Source organism: Cervus elaphus, chromosome 11, assembly GCF_910594005.1.
Source record: "Cervus elaphus chromosome 11, mCerEla1.1, whole genome shotgun sequence".
Taxonomy (NCBI): domain Eukaryota; kingdom Metazoa; phylum Chordata; class Mammalia; order Artiodactyla; family Cervidae; genus Cervus; species Cervus elaphus.
The window spans coordinates 83,863,577-83,883,279 of record NC_057825.1 but is presented as its reverse complement, the minus strand read 5'-3'; the positions used below and the strand labels follow the sequence as shown (position 1 = coordinate 83,883,279).

At 36.2% G+C, this 19,703-nt stretch overlaps 1 protein-coding gene across 1 annotated transcript in view; it reads right to left on the bottom strand.

Annotated features, from left to right (window-relative positions):
* The window catches only part of HEATR5B (HEAT repeat containing 5B), a 94,838-nt gene that overhangs the window by 45,973 nt on the left and 29,162 nt on the right, over positions 1-19,703 (bottom strand). Inside the window, exons 16-21 of the mRNA XM_043918242.1 lie at positions 19,287-19,462; positions 13,669-13,774; positions 12,249-12,439; positions 9,489-9,648; positions 7,836-8,025; positions 4,840-5,009 (exon numbers count right to left, since the gene is read on the bottom strand). Coding sequence (XP_043774177.1) covers positions 4,840-5,009; positions 7,836-8,025; positions 9,489-9,648; positions 12,249-12,439; positions 13,669-13,774; positions 19,287-19,462 — 993 coding nt within the window. The remainder of the gene's footprint in view (positions 1-4,839; positions 5,010-7,835; positions 8,026-9,488; positions 9,649-12,248; positions 12,440-13,668; positions 13,775-19,286; positions 19,463-19,703) is intronic.

The following is a 19,703-nucleotide window of genomic DNA, read 5'->3' as shown; positions in this document are numbered from 1 at the left end:
CACAGTCCTATTAAACTCTGTCACTGAAAATTTTTTTTTTTGGACCTAGAGAGTGTCATATTGAGTGAAGTCAGACAGAGGAGAAATATCATATGAAAACCCTTACATGTGGAGTCTAAAAAAAAAAACACAAATGAACTTCTAAAACAGAAAGAGACTCACAGAGTTAGAAAACAAACTCATGGTTGCCAAGGGGATGGGACAGTTAGGACTCTGGCAAGGTCACGTACACACTGCTATACTTAACATGGAGAACCAACAAAAACCTACTGTACAGCACACGGAACTCTGCTCAGTGTTATGTGCCGGCCTGGATGGGCCTCAGAGGGGTTTAGGGGAGAACGGATATAGGCATATGTACGGCTGAGTCCCTTTACTCTTCACCTGAAACTATTACAACATTGTTCATCGACTATGAAGTCACTCAGTTGTGTCCGACTCTTTGTGACCCCATGGATTACATAGCCCACCAGGCTCCTCTGTCCATGGAATTTTCTAGGCAAGAATACTGGAGTGGGTTGCCATTCCCTTCTCCACGTCACTGAAATTTTTAAAGTGCACGGAGATCAAGTGTACTAAATGAAAAGTCACAGGGTGAGCACACAGTAAGAATTGAAATAAAGGAAGGTACATATTAAAATAAAAAATTAAAATTAAGCAAACATAAATATCTGAAAAGAGCTGCAAAACAGATTATTTTCGTATAGAATATTTTTCATTTCAAAAGTTCCTGAAATAATCAATATAGTACACTCTAATACATGATATAAACCATAAGACATACCACTGCATGATAATTAAGAGCTCAGGCTCCAGTTGCCAGACTGGGTTTAAAGCACACACTTACTCCTGTGTGATCTTAGGGAAGTTACCTAACCTCTCTGTGCCTTGTTTGTGCATCTATGAAATGAGGATAGCAATTTCCCACAGAAATATAGTGAAAATAAAATAAGTTTTAAAATAATATTTTATTTAGAACAGTAGATGATACATAGTAAATCATAGTAAATCATATAATAGATAATAAATCTATTATCACTCAATCTATCAATCTGATTCATCAAGCAAATATTAAACTCTGCTCCATATGTTGCTTTTTAAGCAAGGAAGCAAGACATTTTAGAAAGAATCTCATCCAGAAATGATGGAGGGGAAAATAATTATATGGAAGACATCACTCCTTCACAACACTAGATAATGTATTTTTATGTTGTTAATATAGCATTTGTAACTCTTATTTTTGCATAAAGCTCACAACCATTGAAATTATACCAAGTATTAAAAAAACAAAATATAACTGAGGAGAGAAAACCCAACAGATTAGATTTTTTCAACATAATGTTTTCTTTTCTCTTCCTAAAAATAACGACATTTTAAAACTTTCAAATATTCTATAGGTAAGGTTAAGCATGGTCATATGACACAGAAGGAACAAATCTCTCAGAGTTTTGCTTTTTTATCTGTACAGATAGGTCCACCCTACCTATCTTACGCAACTGTGGAAAGATCAAAGCATTAAACATATATGAAGCAGAACACCAAATAATTTCATTTAATTACAATTAAATAGAATTGTAGCTAAGAAAATACACTCAACAAATCCTGAGTCAAAGTGAAAGAAATAAAATATTTTAAGGTTTACATAATGTTTTTAAAAACTCAGTTTTAACAGTCCTGAAGTCACTTCCATTTCAACATCTCTGATATTAGAGATGCAAATTATCACTGATGGTGTTTTGCAGCCACTGTGAACCAGGTAACAATTAAGTTGTATTTGTTTGGAAACTTTCCCTTGACACTTTCTGGTAACATCCACAGAATGTCAGGAAAAAAACATATTAAATTTGATAAAAAAAAATATGTGGCTTCACACAAACTTCTCAGCTGCTCAGATATAATCACAATTTACTGTGACGGTTGTCAGTAGGGCCCGGTGAAGCCTTGTTCTTGAATTTTATACAAATGGAGCCATGAAGTCTGTTCTGTTCCATGGTTTCTCTTTAGCAATATGTCTGTTGGACTCACCCATGATTCCACATAATAGGGCTTCATTCATTTTATTGTTGTATAATATTTTATTGAAGAATCACACCATTATCCACTCTGCTGAATGGAGCACATTTTGGCTGTTCCTGTTTTTTGGCTAGCACAAATAACCCAGGAATGAAAATTCCTGAGGATTTTTTTTGGCATATATGTGCATGCATTTCTCTCAGGTATTTACTTTAGAGGGGAGTTGTTGGATTATACTGTATGCATACTTTCCACTTTTGCAGATTATGCCTCACTGTTTTCCAAAGAAGCTTCTTTTTTCTTCCTTATATTTTGCAAACCTTAGGAACACCGTGCTGCTTGCTCCTACATTAGGCCTCTAATTAGTTAGTATCAGTCAGTCAGTCATGTCTAACTCTTTGTGATCTCATGGATAGTACCCTGCCAGACTACTCTGTCCACAGAATTCTCCAGGGAAGAGCAATCGAGTGGGTTGCCATTCCCTTCATTAGGCCTCTGTGAAGTGAAGTGAAACTCATTCAGTCTTGTCTGACTCTTTGCGACCCCATGGACTCTACAGTCCACGGAATTCTCTAGGCTAGAATATTGGAGTGGGTAGCCTTTCCCTTCTCCAGGGGATCTTCCAAACCCAGGGATCGAACCCAGGTCTCCAGCACTGCAGGAGGATTCTTTACCAGCTGAGCCACAAAGGAAGCCCAGCAAGTCCTGTTATTTAAAACGTACATCAACTTGCTATCCTATCCCTTCTTGTGCCTGCCATGTACTTATATCCTGGACAATGAGATATCCCTGCCCTGTCACTGACGACATGGGCATTTAGCTCAAGTCTTTTTCTCATTGAAATCTCCTACAATCATCCCAGGTAATGTACTTGCTGTGTGCAGGAAAGATCTGGACAGGAAAATGACTGATCACATGGTATAAAAAGCACCTACTTGCCAGGAGGAAAATAAAAGTAATCCAGAGTGGTGGCTGTTCTTGCAAAAACACATTTGAACAGTTCTATCATATACATTTTAATATTTTTATATAATTTCATAAAGATTACTGTGGTGAAGCTTACCTCTTAATAGATTTCCTGAAAAAAAAAAAATCACCTCATTTGTGTTAGGTATTACATATAGTATCACATATGGTCTCTTCTGGTGGCAATGGCTGAATAGAGATGAACGGCCCTGATTTCACAAATTTGGATGAATCCATGTGTAAACTACTTTTTAGAGAATGTCAAAAGATTTGGTAATGAAGACAGCTCAAAGGGCATTTAGTAATGTGGAATCAAGATAGCCACTCGAGTGGCCCTCTTTTTTATCTTTTATCTCCCATGCCATCTCTTTCCCAGATTTTTGGAAAAGGTTTAGGAGAGTGCTCCAATATACCGTGTAACAAAACCCTTGATGCTATGCTAAAAAAAATAATTTTGGATACATTATTTTCTGTTAACACACAGGACACTCAGTGTGTTTCCTGTGGCTTACTGATAACCTCCTCTGACATAAAGAAATTCATGTTATTACTTGACCAGGTCCTCTTAAATATGTTCCATCTCATAAGGAAAACTTTCATAGTATAATTATATTTAAGGAGAAAAAAATGCACAGAGGAACCAGACAACTGAGGAGTGTGTGTCTGAGTCTTCATCACATTTATCAGTTGCCTATCAGAGCTGCGCTTCCCAAGTGGCTCAGCAGTAAAGCATCTGCCTGCAATGCAGGAGATGTGGGGTTTGAGCCGTGGGCCAAGAAGATTCTCTGGAGCAGGAAATAGCAACTGACTCTAAAATTCTTGCCTAGAAAATTCCACGGACAGAGGAGCCTGGCAGGCTACAGTCCATGGGGTTGCAAGGACTCGGACACTACTGAGCACACACACATGCCAGAGCTGTATCATGTAACAAGTTCACCGTGCTCAAGAGATGCCATCTGTGCCCTCAAACCTTGGGTGTTAGGCCATGACTTTTGACAGGATGGCACATATCTTGTTGCAGAATGCAATCTGATGTATACTATTAATTGACTATTTTCTTTGTGGATGTTCTTTGTAAACATTTCACATGCACCTGGTTTCCACACTGTGGCACATTCAAACTCCTTGATGGTGTGGGACTGATTCCCCCTAAATAATTGTCCAGCTTCATCCTGTGCCCTTATGACCCACCTCCCTGCTTTTCCTCTCAGCCTCTGACTAAATAATTCTTTAAATGCATTCCTTCCTTCCCATCTCAGGACCTTTCACATATTTTTATTTCTGCTTAAAAATAAGTGCTGTTACTCCAATATCATACTTTTCCCCAAGCTAACTCTTATTTATCCTACAGTTTGCATCTTATATATCATTTATTCAAGGAATTCTTTTCTGAGTGCCTGGGTTATGATAGGATCCCCTGTTTATATGCTTGCCTATAGTCTTTTCTAGCATTTATTATAAATAATCATTGTTGACCATGTTGACCACACTTTAATATTTTTCTTTCATGCTATGTATGATGATTTTTGTACATTTTTTAAAAAAGAAAAAAATTTTTATTCTTAAAGCTGCATCCAAGAGATTCCACTCTCTGTACAACATATTTGCCCAGCTTTGAGGTATGTTTGATCCAGAGAAAGTCCTCTGGACCTTATTTAACAGTTCATTAAAATATTTCCTATAAGGTGAAAAAGAAAATCAGCGAATAAAATGAAGAGTCATAAAGTGACTACTGAAGCTGCAACTCTAGAATGCACAATCCAGGAAACTTACTTTTTTGCTTTGCTCTAGTCTGATCTTTTGGAAAACAAATTTTGGGTTCCCTAAACAAATAAAAGAATGAAACAGCTTCATACTTACACAAAGGCTAGGAACAAGACTGGATAAATTGACATGTCGTGGTGCAAACATGTGAAGCTGCTGAAGGCAAGATATGGCAGCTGCCTGGACAAGGGAGTCTGAGTGGTCCTGGGTTATAGCACAGCCCACCAAACAAGAAGAACGGATTGTGGAGATTGTTGCTCCATTCCCTAGGAGCAAAGTAAAAGACAATGTAAAATACAGTGATTTCATTATTAGTATCACCAAAAATATTCCTAGAAAATAACTATCTTCTGAATAACCCCTTTCCAAATAAACACACAAAAAAGTATACCTGAAACTAACACCACACTGTAAATTAACTCTACTTCAATCTAAAAAAAAAAAAAAAAAGAATAACTATGTTGAATTAACATTAACTAATATGTTTGCTCTATGGTAGGTTTGGTACTGCAACTGTTAAAAATCACTATAAGAAATGCCCTTACTTTTTTTCCCCTTACATTTTAACAGCTTACATTTTATCAAGCAAATAAAATCCTATAGAACAAGAGTCAGCAAACTTTCCTTAAGACGGCCAATATTTTTTATTTTGCTTGCCAAGAGGCAAAATCCACACTACTCTATGAGGGAAGTGCCTACATAACCATTTATAAACAATTCTCACCTCATGGGTTGTTTAAAAAAAAAAAAAAAAGACCAAACAACCAGGCATCTGACAGATTTGGCCCATGGATCATAGTCAATTTGCCTAATTTGCCTGTCCCCTGTTATAAGAAAGTCATCCCCTAAATTCCTCTCCTTGAAAGCCAACTTCAAAAAAGAAGTCACTTCTTAAAAGGGTATAACATACAACATAGAGAATACAGTTAGCAATACTGTGATAACTATATGGTGACAGATGGTTACTAGACATAACGTGGTGATCAAGTCATAGCATATATAAATGCTGAAATACCAAGTAGTACCCCTGAAATGAATATAATAGTGTATATCAACTATGCTTCAATCAAAATTTAAAAAGGAGTCACTTTTAAGATAAATAACCCTCTTTCTGATGGTTTTGTGAACAAAAACTTTGTAAAATCTATACAAATGATTTCAAAACACAACAGTTTATGAATGACAATAACGCATCTCTCTTAGATTTACCTAGCTTTATATTTATCCTCTGATAAACTATTGTCTTTTAAGCCTATCATTGTTTCCTTTGGAAGAGCCAGAACATTCCTTATTCTCCAGTTCTTTGTTCAAGTAACAGTGCCACTTTATGATATAATAATGTCAAATCTTATTTTCTGAATAAGATTAACGGCAATTTCAGCAGAGATAGGAAAAATAAATTGTGTAGTATTACACAGTCTAGATAAAAATGTCTTAGTTGCCAAATATAAGTGATTTAAAATTTTTACCAATGCAAAAAAAAAAATTTTATATACATATAAAGACCAAACAGGGCTTCCCCAGCGGCTTAGTGGTAAAGAATCCACCTGCCAATACAGGAGATATGGATTCGATCCCTGGGTCAGGAAGATATCCTAGAGATGGAAACGGCAACCTACTCCAGTATTCTTGCCTGGGAAATCCCAGAGGACCCTGACAACTACAATCCACAGGGTCGCAAAGAGCTGGACATGACTTAAGAGACTGAGCACACACACTTACGCACAGAGACCAAACAAGGAAATCACTGAGTCACACAAGAGTCATACTCTAGTTTGAAACACACAGGCCTCACCATCATATCAGAAAGCACTTGGTAGACACCTACACTTAATCAAGGGCACATACTTATTCTCTCTACATACCTGTAATATTCACTGGAAGAAAGAAATATCGACCTCCTCAAAGAGGGCACTGAGACCAAGATAGAGACATGCATAAATCATGTATTTTTCCATTCCTAGCATTCCTCCTTAAAATCCTTTCTTTCTTCACTTCCCTCTTTTTTTTAAAGTATCTATCCGAAAGGAGGCAAGGAAGCATAATAGTTAAGAATGCAGGCAAACAAGGAAAGGAAATTTACCTGAGCTTGACCTCTGATTCCAGAGACTCACTGGCGGGTGTGTGTGTGTCTGTGTGTGTGTGTTCAGTTGTGCATGGACTACAGCCTGCCAGGCTCCTCTGTCTATGAAATTTTCCCAGCAAGAACACTGGAGTGTGTTGCCACTTCCTTCTCCAGGGGATCTTCCCGAACCAGGGAATGAACCTGCGTCTCCTCTGTCTCCTGCATTGGCAGGCAGTTTCTCTACCACTGTGCCACCTGGGAAGCCCTCACTGGCTATATAATATATATAAAATCTTGGGAAAGTTCTTAACCTTTCTCAGCCTCACTATTTCATTGGTGAAACGGAGAGATATACCTTTATCAGGATTGCTGTTAGAATCAAATGAGATAATACATATAAAAAGCTAGACTCACTGAAAGATTTAATAAATAGTAGGGGGAAAAGAGAAAGCTCTGAAAGTAGCTCATATATTTCGCATAAATTCACAATAATTCTCTGACCTGAGTGTTTAAGTTAACCATTTGTAGGATTATTTCAGTGGAAGTACATGGTAAGAATTTGGGCCTTAGGATCACAAATCTGCTACTCCTCAGTTGAATGATTCGAGGCAGGTAAATTAATTTCTCTGAGTTTAATTCCTCAGAGAAAATAATATATTCCTTAGAGTTAAAAAAACAAAAAAGTGAAGCTAGAGTCCATGAAGACAAGTGGATGGCACCCCAGGCCAAAGGAACTCCACTTTTACCTTTGACTTCATAGGGCTCCAAGTAACATTTTAACTTAGATGTTTTCTCTGCTCAAAAGTTCAAAAAGCATCTTCATTTCACAGGTTTCTTAAGGGGAGTAAATAAAATAGCACACATAAAAAGCAGAGTTCCAGGTGTTCAGTAAATTGCCAGTACATAACACACAAAAATTATTATTATTATTATAAGATTTCCTTAGGCAATGTGAAGGTAATATTCAGGAAGCTGAAAGACAGTTATCATCTGTGTAATCCCTTTAGCTTAAGATGAAGTTACTCACCTTGTAGTTCAGGTCCAACAGTAGTTATTATAGCACCCAAGCATCTACCCAAACACTGATGAACCTCTGTGTGTGAGGGTGGAACTGTCAACAGCAAGGTAAGAACTAGAGATAATGTTGGCTCTACATATCCACGATACATTGGGCCACTAGAATCCACTATCAAAGCAAGCGAGTGAAGGGACCAAGTCTGGAATAAAATATAAAATATATTTTTATTTATAATATTTTATAAAATATATTGATATATACAGCTGAATACATGTATACAATAATTTGACTGTGAAGTGTAATTTTTGAGTTAGGATTCTTAACACAGAAGAGACTTTACAGAAAAATGAAGAATGCTACCATACTATTCACATGCAGATGAGAACTGAAATAGCAGCTTTGAGGGAATGTATGTGATCTACATTATAGTAAAATGTCATGTCACAGGAATGAATCATGTGAAGCAGTCACTTACAGGAGTGTGGTTTTAAGAAACTAAAGCAAGAGAGGGTTGAGAAAAAGAGGAAGACAAAGGAAAGAAAACTAGCACTAACTCTTTGACATAAAAGAAAGCAGCATCTTCTTAGGTAAAATAATTTTACAGTTGTGTTCTTTTCTTGCAGACTACTGTGGAAACAGTGTTTTAAAAAAACAACAACAGGGGCTTCTCTGGTGGCTCAGTGGTGAAGAATCTGCCTGACAATGCAAGACACTCAAGTTCGATCCCTTACCCAGGAAGATCCCACATGCCAGAGAAACTTAGCTGGATTTTTCCACAGCTAAACAAGGCTCACCTGTGACCTGAACACTACACGTCTAGCACTTAGAAAACAGCTTTAAAAAAAAAAAAAAAAAGCATAGACCCTCTTAAGGGGCAAGATTATTTCATTGGTGTTTTGGGTTCTTTGGGGACGTTTGCGCTTTATAGCTGAAAACATTTTCCAAGCAGTCAAAGCAAACCAAGCCTGCAGACTAAGAAGCCTCTGGTGGATTTTGAATCCTTTTCTGACGGCGAAGGAACTCATCTGTAAATACACCAACGACAGGCAATAATGGCAACCAAACTTGTCTCTTCTGTCATCATCTGAGTCCCAATGTGAAGTTGGTGAGTTGAAAGCTATTGGATTCATATACGCAATATTTTGGGGTGCATCAATGTGAAATGGCAAATCAAGAGTCTAGGATATCGTCGCACACATGAAGTTTTTGCCTCTTACTGTAATTAAATCTATTTTTGTGTAAAATATTTGAAGAGAAAGAAAAAATGAAATTCAAGGAGTACACTTGAAGATTCAACCCATGACCCTGTACCTGGGTTAGGGTATTAGAGGAAGAGAGAGAGAAAGGTTATTAAAAGAAATTGATCAATCTACCTAATGTAAGGAAATACAAAGAAGAGGAAACATGTACCAAGGATAATAAATAATAAAAAGAAACAATGCTTCAAGTAATGTATGGAAAGGGTCAAATTCCCAGAATAAGACAGACTTTAGGATTAGGTTCAAATACAAAATCCTGTTATACACTCATAAAACAAAATGATAGAGAAAGACCCTAAGACATTTTCCCTAACAACTCATCAGAATCATTACCATTTTTCAGAAATAAATTTTCCTACAAATAATATTTTCAAATTTCATAATAAAAAACTTTATATCCTACCTGGACTTCAGAGGATGTTCCATCCTGTGCCAGAGCCAACAAAATGCTGACACTGGTCTTCAGATGTTGTCCTGAGCCAATGCCACCAACATAACGATGCAAACAGCCCAGAGCCAACGAGTGGCCGGTTCTGGACACGACGTCTCGAGCTGACTTCAACCTGGAAAAGAGTCATGCTTCAGGGATTGTTTCTTCTCTTCCCCTATGGCAACAACAAACTTATGAATCACACAATAAAAGGGATCTATTCTGGAAATCAGGAAAGATTACAATCATGATTACTTCTTTCTCTACTCATTAACAGAGGATGAGATGGCTGGATGGCATCACCAACTCGATGGGCATGAGTTTGAGTAAACTCTGGGAGCTGGTGATGGACAGGGAGGCCTGGCGTGCTGTGATTCATGGGGTCACAAAGAGTCGGACACGACTGAGTGACAGACCTGAACCTGAACTCATTAACAAGAGTTAGAGACTTAATTTAAAAGGGCTAAAAGCACACATTTCACTGAATAAAAGCCTATTTTCATTTCAGAGAAAACATGAAAAAGAAACTACAACTTCAGAGTTTTTAATATTAATTATTCCTCGAAAATACAAGAGCCATTTGAAATATATTTTAACCACTGGTGCTTTCAATAAAAGACAAATAAGACAAAAAGACTATGACATAATCACGCACCAACATAGTTACTGTTAGAGAAGATGAAAATCCCACTAAGAGCAAAGCTTCTAAAATTGCAAAGGAGCCTAGAAAGCAACTTTGATTATATTTTCAAAACTGTATTACTAAAAGAAAACCCAATCAAACTGTATTATAACTCTCAATAAACCATCCATAATTAAACTCATAAAAGTGAAATAAAGTCAAGGGATAAAAAACCATCCCAAGACTCTGGCTGGTTAGCTTGCCTATGGCAAAGAAAAGTACAAATGCTGTCAAGCTAGAATAGACATTAGGAAGTGTAGTGATGAAGAAAGTGAACTAAGTACATCCAGAGTAGTACTTTTATTTTTTTTCCGACCACACCACATGGCATGTAGGATCTTCCCTGACCAGAAATTGAACCTGATTCCTCTGCATTACAAGTGTGAAGTCTTAACCACTGGACTACCAGGGAAATCCTTTAGCAATATTTCTAATATATTATATCCTTGGATAAGGGGTCTTTATCTCTCTATACCTCAGTTTCTCCATCTGTAAAACAAAACATTATCATTATTCCTGTATAGCAGTTGTTTTGAGAAATGAAAGAAGAATGAATGACATCTGTGTATTCTAAAGCATTATATAGATTAGAAAGCTTCCTTCACATAGTTACTTTTCAAAGTTCAAGGCAGTGAGCTAAAATGAAAGTTGAGCCAATTTTGTCAGTAATAATTATCTATTCAATAAAGTAAATAATCTAAGATAGAAGAATACACATTTCCCAGAGGTGTCAAAGTGAGAATGTTGCCAAATAATTATAACACTTCATGGAGATTTTACGACAAATTCCAGTTTCAAATAAATTAAAATGTAAAAAAAAGGGTAACTTAAAATCTATGTAATAATTAATTTTAGATCATAATAAACTATTTGGAACAGCTAATGAAACTAAGCATTAAGAACACCCACAAACCATTAACCGGACAGGTATGAATATGAATAAAATGTCCTTGTGTTTCACCAGATTAGGTATGACACAGATACTCTGATAGGTATTGAAGACATATAAATTAAAACCCCTGGTAACTAAAGAAAAATTAACCAATCAAGAGTTTTCCAAAGAAATACATTCCAATTTTACCTATTAATAACAGAACACAAACCACAAAATAGGTAGTTGAGATTGGTTCTTTTAAAATATCTTTAACAAAAGTTGATTCAGGATCAATGAGAGATACTTGAAAAAGGTAAAGATAATCGATCACTAGAAAATAACTGAAGCCATCCTGCAGAAGACTAAGTGGGAATATTTTGACTGTATTCTGCCCACTTGTATTATCCTTAGTGAGTCAAGAGATAACACTGGGGCATTATCCTCAACTTGCCAAACTGTGCCACTTGTGCATGAAGACAAGGACAACAATTCTCAGATACACATGAGTTCAGAAAACACTTCATTAGAATTACTACTTCACAACCACTGCTTCTCCCAATCTCTTGTTAATAATCATGATGTAGTTTAGTATAATTAATACTGAAGATATACCAAACATAAGAATGATTAGTTTACATTACCCAAGTGTTAATTCCTAACCACTCTTGATTTTCAACTGCTCTACTTAAGTACTTGATTAACAACCAACAGTCATTAATAACTGTATTTATCATCTTAATCACATTTATTTGGATCTCTGAGATCACTCTTTTAAATTAATATGCCACAAAATTCCTAAAAGCTAATGCTAAATATATCCCCTGTTTCAGAAGTAATTTAAGTAATGATAAACTTAGTAGTAGTAAGAAAAAGAATGGCTTGTCCAAAAAGTGAAATATTAACAGAAAGAACAACGGCAATTGTCAGGGGAGCAGAAATGAGAGAAAAGAACTTCAAAGAACCTCTTTAAGAGCAAAGTACACATATTTGAGAGAAACCCTTATTAACAATCCTCTTGATTCCATTATATAACATCCAAGAGCTGAAAAAGAAACCTACACCACACTGAAAGCATGTACCGTGTAGAAAATACATGGTCCGGTTAATAATAATTATTGATCATCTAAACGACATCATTGACTATGAGAGAAAATTACTAGTTGATAGGGAGACTCACTTGTCAAAGCTGTATTGGGCCATTCTAGCAATAAAAGTTGCTTCTCCAACCACCTGAGCCATTCTTCCAAGAGCTTCCCCTGCTGCACACCGTAGGATCGGGTTTGGATTGTCCAGAGCCCCCATAACCAGTGTCAGAGCAGATTTACGAACTTCCTCTGGTCCTAAAGTACTTTTGTTTTCAGCGAGGCCCTGTGGTTATTTTAAAAAAAAAAAAAAGGACTGCAATATTTGTAAATTAACATCTTCACACATTACTCTCAGCCAGCTTTCCCATGCATATACTATGCTTAGAATTAACACCTTTTAAATTGACAGCAATCACTTTCCTAAACATGATTTCAGAACATGATACGTAACATAGTTACAGCTGAATCAGCCCTAAAACCAATGATCCCTAGGAGTGTCTCTATCCAAAGACACATACTTAAAAGTTGTTTATATATATAAAGGACACTGTTTTATTAAAACAACTGTTATTAACTGATTGAAATTTATCATTCTAACTTTAAGGAAGGAAAAAGGCCTGATGAACATGAAACTCTGATACATTTATATAAAAATGCCAGAGACGATAATTATGTCACAAAGAGTATATCCAGTAGATACTTAAAGACAAAATGAGGTAAGAATAATCAGTAACTGAATGTTGGTGGCTCAGATGGTAAAGAATCTGCCTGTAATGCTGGAGACCCAGGTTCAATCCCTGGGTCGAGAAGATCCCCTGGAGGAGGGCATGACAACCCACTCCATTATTCATGCCTGGAGAATCCCACGGACAGAGGAGCCTGGTAGGCTACAGACCATGGGGCTGCAAAGAGTCAGACATGACTAAGTGACAAAGCATGAATGCTGACACAGTTTCTTCACACTAAAGGTAAATATCTCTGGTTCCAGTTATACTTACTGTCCTGGAACTTAAAATTATTTCTTTACTTGAGGCCAAAAATCTAAGTCGCGCTGCCGAGGGAAAGTGTTAACTACAGCAGAGCCATCAGTGAGCACACCTATGAATAAAAGCATACTCGACAGCAACATTATAGGTGTTCGCTAGCCTTCCAGCCACTGAGGGGAACCATGACCACACCACTCCTTTCAAAAAACTCAAAGAGGTTGGTAGCTGACAGTCTCTGAAAAAGATGTATACTGATGATTATATAAATGGTACCAATCTTTTTTGCATAACCAATGTCTACATCTCTTTCCCTGAAGTTTACAAAATATGATTTAATTCATGCCCATTTAAACTCTTTACCTGTTATCCTTTTATTCAAAACAGTAATATCTTAATATTACCATATTATAGATTAACAACTTAAATTACAGATTATATAATAGTCTAGGTATGCCTGAATTACTATATTAAAGGTATTAGTTAAAATCTCAGTTTAGAACATTTACTATGTTTTAAAAGTAAATACCTTTAGTGCGCTAAGTACCGCTGTAAAGATATTAAGCTGCACCGCCTGCTGGCGAACACCTTTGGCTTGTTTAACACATTCAGCAAAGTGATCCAACATCTGTAATCTATAATAGAATAAAGATTACATTAGCAATACTTTTTATTCAAATATGGCTCAAAAAACAGAGATAAGACAAGCTGTTTAACAAATAATGCCCCATGCTATCACTTCTCTATTTTCATTCCCTGGTCTAAACCAGCTCCGCACTCCTTTGAATTAATATACAAACATGAAATAACTGGTGCAACACAAGAGACTAACATTAAGTTTCAATCAGCAAAATAAGGTCATAATCTGAGTCATCTTCCGTGTGCAACAAAGCAGATGCTCAAGGTTTCTTGAACAGAATAACCATCATTAGCTGTGCATCTCTGTGGAAGATTTTTAGGTTGGAAATTTTTAAATGTTCACACATAGAAGAAAATAGTACTTCATGCCCTGTTTCTGGAAGCTAATTGGAAGTCGTTTTTTTTTTTTTTTAAAGATTTAGCTTGGTCACTTTTGTTAAATGTGAAAAATCAGAGGTGAATTGGTTGTGTCACTCTTTCATTTTTTTAAAAATAAGACAGTTACCCCTCTTCCCCAAATCACAGCCATTTGAGACAATTCTGATTAAAGAGAATGAGGTCACATCAGATTCTTCTAAAAAGAAATGGAGTAGGGCAAAGGAATCTAGGGAAATTTCACTGGAAGGGTTTAAGCTTAATTATAAAAGGCCACAGGTCTCATGTCAAAGCATTCTTCAAAACCCAACAGGAAGAAACCATCTCTCCTCCAGGAGGAACCCCAGTCAGAGGTACTTAGAGGACACCTATTCAGGCTGACATGCGCACACCTCTCTGACACTGACCCACATCTACGGTGAGGAAGCAGGGTACTGTCCACATTGTTTTCAGGTACACACCTAAGAAGATGGACATGTGCTCCAACACGGGCATCAAACATTGTGTGCCTGTAACTGATCTCAAACGCACAACTTAAAAAAAAAGGTTTCCCCTTCTATCAAGTATTTCTTTTAATTTGAAAAATATCAAGAAAAAGTTACTACCTAGGAATAACCGCTGAAGATTTTTACATATTTTAAATTCAAAACTGCAACACTTCTTGTCTTTTACGTTCTTTATTTAACATTATATAATGAGCATTTGCTGATATCAAAACATTGTCTCCGTAAAACATACTTCAGCCTATCAACTTTCCATAATATATTCACTGATTCCTCCATCCCTGGATATTTATGTTATATATTATATTTTTGATAGGATTATCTATTTTTACTTCATCTTGTTTCACAAAAGTGATTTAATAAAGTTAAGATAATCCTGGATTCTGGTTATAGCTTTCACAACTAGCTGTATAATTTTTGGCAAACCACAAGCTCTCAGACCTAGACTTCTTTAGTTTTAAAACAAGAACATTAAAATAGATGCTTCATAAGATTCTTTCACTTTTAAGTGTTTAACATTCATGTGGCAACCAAATGTTCTTGAAGATAACTGGATAAAGTAAAATTCCATATTCAAAATTTTCCCCTCAAGTTAAAAAACAATTAACCAAGCAACCTACATATGTGAAGACATGCTATCTTTTCTACGCAAATACAACAATGTTCTTGAGGCATAGTTTTTAAAACCTGAATTATCTGTGAAGATTTTACATTAATTCATTTTTAGTCCTTCTTCTGGGAAACTCACCATAAGTATAAAGCACCTAAAAGTTAAGTACAGTGTCTGTGGACATAAAGCGTAGAAAACTAAAATGTTCCCATTAAAAAAAGAATCAGTTACTTTAGTGTTCCAATTTCCAGACTTTAACCATCTGACAAATACTATATTAGGGAGTAAACTTCTCATTCATTCACTTTCTCAGAAACAAAATCAAAAGACTTGGAAAATTGCTGTCCCTAATTAAAGATACAGGCAAACTTACTATGCCTTATAAATTGGCAAACAAATTATTACAATGAATACTTGGTTGTATAAGACCTGGTCCATAATACAATAGTTATTAGATGCCAGAACACGGACTCAAACCTGAAAAACAGTTTCAAATTATGTGGAGTCTGCATGCAATTTATGATATTATGTTTCTGAGACTATTGTGTGAACTCTTTTTTATTTTTTTTGCATCCAGAATATATTTTGAAAACTTTTACACTGATACCAAAGACAGGCAGACACTATAAGAAAATTACAAATACAAATACTGACATAGAAATTGAAACAGATCACCAGCCCAGGTTGGATGCATGAGACAAGTGCTCAGGGCTGGTGCACTGGGAAGACCCAGAGGGATGGGGTGGGGAGGGAGGTGGGAGGGGGGTTCAGGATGGGGAACACATGTAAATCCATGGCTGATTCATGTCAATGTATGGCAAAAACCACTACAATACTGTAAAGTAATTAGCCTCCAACTAATAAAAATAAATGAAAAAAAAAAAAATAGCGGATGGGGGACACAAGTACACTCATGGCTGATTCATGTCAATGTATGGCAAAAACCACTACAATGTTGTAAAGTAATTAACCTTCAATTAAAATAAAGAAATTTTAAAAAATATGTTAGTTTCTGGTCTTACATTTAGATCTTTAATCCATTTTGAGTTTATTTTTGTGTATGGTGTTAGAAAGTGTTCTAGTTTCATTCTTTTACAAGTGGTTGACCAGTTTTCCCAGCACCACTTGTAAAAGAGGTTGTCTTTTTTCCATTGTATATCCTTGCCTCCTTTGTCAAAGATAAGGTGTCCATAGGTTCGGGGATTTATCTCTGGGCTTTCTATTCTGTTCCATTGATCTATATTTCTGTCTTTGTGCCAGTACCATACTGTCTTGATGACTGTGGCTTTGTAGTAGAGTCTGAAGTCAGGCAGGTTGATTCCTCCAGTTCCATTCTTCTTTCTCAAGATTATTTTGGCTATTCGAGGTTTTTCGTATTTCCATACAAATTGTGAAATTCTTTGGTCTAGTTCTGTGAAAAATACCGTTGGTAGCTTGATAGGGATTGCATTGAATCTATAGACTGCTTTGGGTAGAATAGCCATTTTGACAATATTGATTCTTCCAATCCATGAACACGGTATGTTTCTCCATCTGTTTGTGTCCTCTTTGATTTCTTTCATCAGTGTTTTATAGTTTTCTATGTATAGGTCCTTTGTTTCTTTAGGTAGATATACTCCTAAGTATCTTATTCTTTTTGTTGCAATAGTGAATGGTATTGTTTCCTTAATTTCTCTTTCTGTTTTTTCATTGTTAGTATATAGGAATGCAAGGGATTTCTGTGTGTTAATTTTATATCCTGCAACTTTACTATATTCATTGATTAGCTCTAGTAATTTTCTGGTAGAGTCTTTAGGGTTTTCTATATAGAGGATCATGTCATCTGCAAACAGTGAGAGTTTTACTTCTTCTTTTCCTATCTGGATTCCTTTTACTTCTTTTTCTGCTCTGATTGCTGTGGCCAGAACTTCCAACACTATGTTGAATAGTAGTGGTGAGAGTGGGCACCCTTGTCTTGTTCCTGATTTCAGGGGAAATGCCTTCAATTTTTCACCATTGAGGGTGATGCTTGCTGTGGGTTTGTCATATATAGCTTTTATTATGTTGAGGTATGTTCCTTCTATTCCTGCTTTTTGGAGAGTTTTAATCATAAATGAGTGTTGAATTTTGTCAAAGGCTTTCTCTGCATCTATTGAGATAATCATATGGTTTTTATCTTTCAGTTTGTTAATGTGGTGTATTACATTGATTGATTTGCGGATATTAAAGAATCCTTGCATTCCTGGGATAAAGCCCACTTGGTCATGGTGTATGATTTTTTTAATATGTTGTTGGATTCTGTTTGCTAGAATTTTGTTAAGGATTTTTGCATCTATGTTCATCAGTGATATTGGCCTGTAGTTTTCTTTTTTTGTGGCATCTTTGTCTGGTTTTGGAATTAGGGTGATGGTGGCCTCATAGAATGAGTTTGGAAGCTTACCTAGAGGAGAACATAGGCAAAACACTCTCCGACATAAATCACAGCAAGATCCTCTATGACCCACCTCCCAGAATATTGGAAATAAAAGCAAAACTAAACAAATGGGACCTAATGAAACTTAAAAGCTTTTGCACTACAAAGGAAACTATAAGTAAGGTGAAAAGACAGCCCTCAGATTGGGAGAAAATAATAGCAAATGAAGAAACAGACAAAGGATTAATCTCAAAAATATACAAGCAACTCCTGCAGCTCAATTCCAGAAAAATAAATGACCCAATCAAAAAATGGGCCAAAGAACTAAACAGACATTTCTCCAAAGAAGACATACAGATGGCTAACAAACACATGAAAAGATGCTCCACATCACTCATTATCAGAGAAATGCAAATCAAAACCACAATGAGGTACCATTACACGCCAGTCAGGATGGCTGCTATCCAAAAGTCTACAAGCAATAAATGCTGGAGAGGGTGTGGAGAAAAGGGAACCCTCTTACACTGTTGGTGGGAATGCAAACTAGTACAGCCACTATGGAAAACAGTGTGGAGATTTCTTAAAAAACTGGAAATAGAACTGCCATATGACCCAGCAATCCCACTTCTGGGCATACACACTGAGGAAACCAGATCTGAAAGAGACACGTGCACCCCAATGTTCATCGCAGCACTGTTTATAATAGCCAGGACATGGAAGCAACCTAGATGCCCATCAGCAGATGAATGGATAAGGAAGCTGTGGTACATATACACCATGGAATATTACTCAGCCATTAAAAAGAATTCATTTGAACCAGTCCTAATGAGATGGATGAAGCTGGAGCCCATTATACAGAGTGAAGTAAGCCAGAAAGATAAAGAACATTACAGCATACTAACACATATATATGGAATTTAGAAAGGTGATAACGATAACCCTATATGCAAAACAGAAAAAGAGACACAGAAATACAGAACAGACTTTTGAACTTTGTGGGAGAATGTGAGGGTGGGATATTTCAAAAGAACAGCATGTATACTATCTATGGTGAAACAGATCACCAGCCCAGGTGGGATGCATGAGACAAGTGCTCCAGCCTGGTGCACTGGGAAGACCCAGAGGAATCGGGTGGAGAGGAAGGTGGGAGGGGGGATCGGGATTGGGAATACATGTAAATCCATGGCTGATTCATATCAATGTATGACAAAACCCACTGGAAAAAAAAAATAATAATTAAAAAAAATAAATAAAAAAAAATTATGATAAAAAAAATAAATAAATAAAAAATATGTTATACACTTAAAAAAAAAAAAAAAGAAAGAAATCTTGAACAAAATACGAGCAAACTAAAGCAGTACATTAAAAGGTTTATACACTATGACCAAGTGGGATTTATTCCTGGAATTTGAGAATGGCTCAACAGACAAAAATTAATCAATGTGATATGTCACCTTAATAGAATGAAGGAAAAAACCCTCAAATCATCTCAACTGATGCAATAAAAAAATGACAAAATTCCACGTCTTTTCACCATAAAAACACCTAATGAATGAGAAATAGAAGGAAACTCACTGGCTGGGAAAATCTACTACTTAAAAATAATTTAACTACGACTTTTTACTAACCGGTGTTTAAAGGAAACATGAGGAAACACTACACCAAAAAGAGCCACGGAAGCATCAATGACTGAAACTCCAAGGGGAAGAGGCCCAGGCACAGCCTCTCCTGCAGGTATTCGTAAGTAAATGGAGGATGGATCATGCTCCAGAGCCCCACTCCCAGATGCACTGTTTGGCTGGAGCTGCAAAAAGAGGACATAAAAATCATTCAAAATCTACTTTAGGAAATTCACTTCCCAAGTACTGGCCATGAAGAGTAAAACAGAGGAGGAGAGAGAAAAGGTAATAATAAAAAAACAGAATGATTAACTATGGAAATGTTTAAATAGAGAAAGATGTAATTTGGCTATCTAAAAAAGTCACAACAGTTAAATTTTATATTAAAAAATATATAATTAAAAAAAAATCTTGTTCATTCTAAAA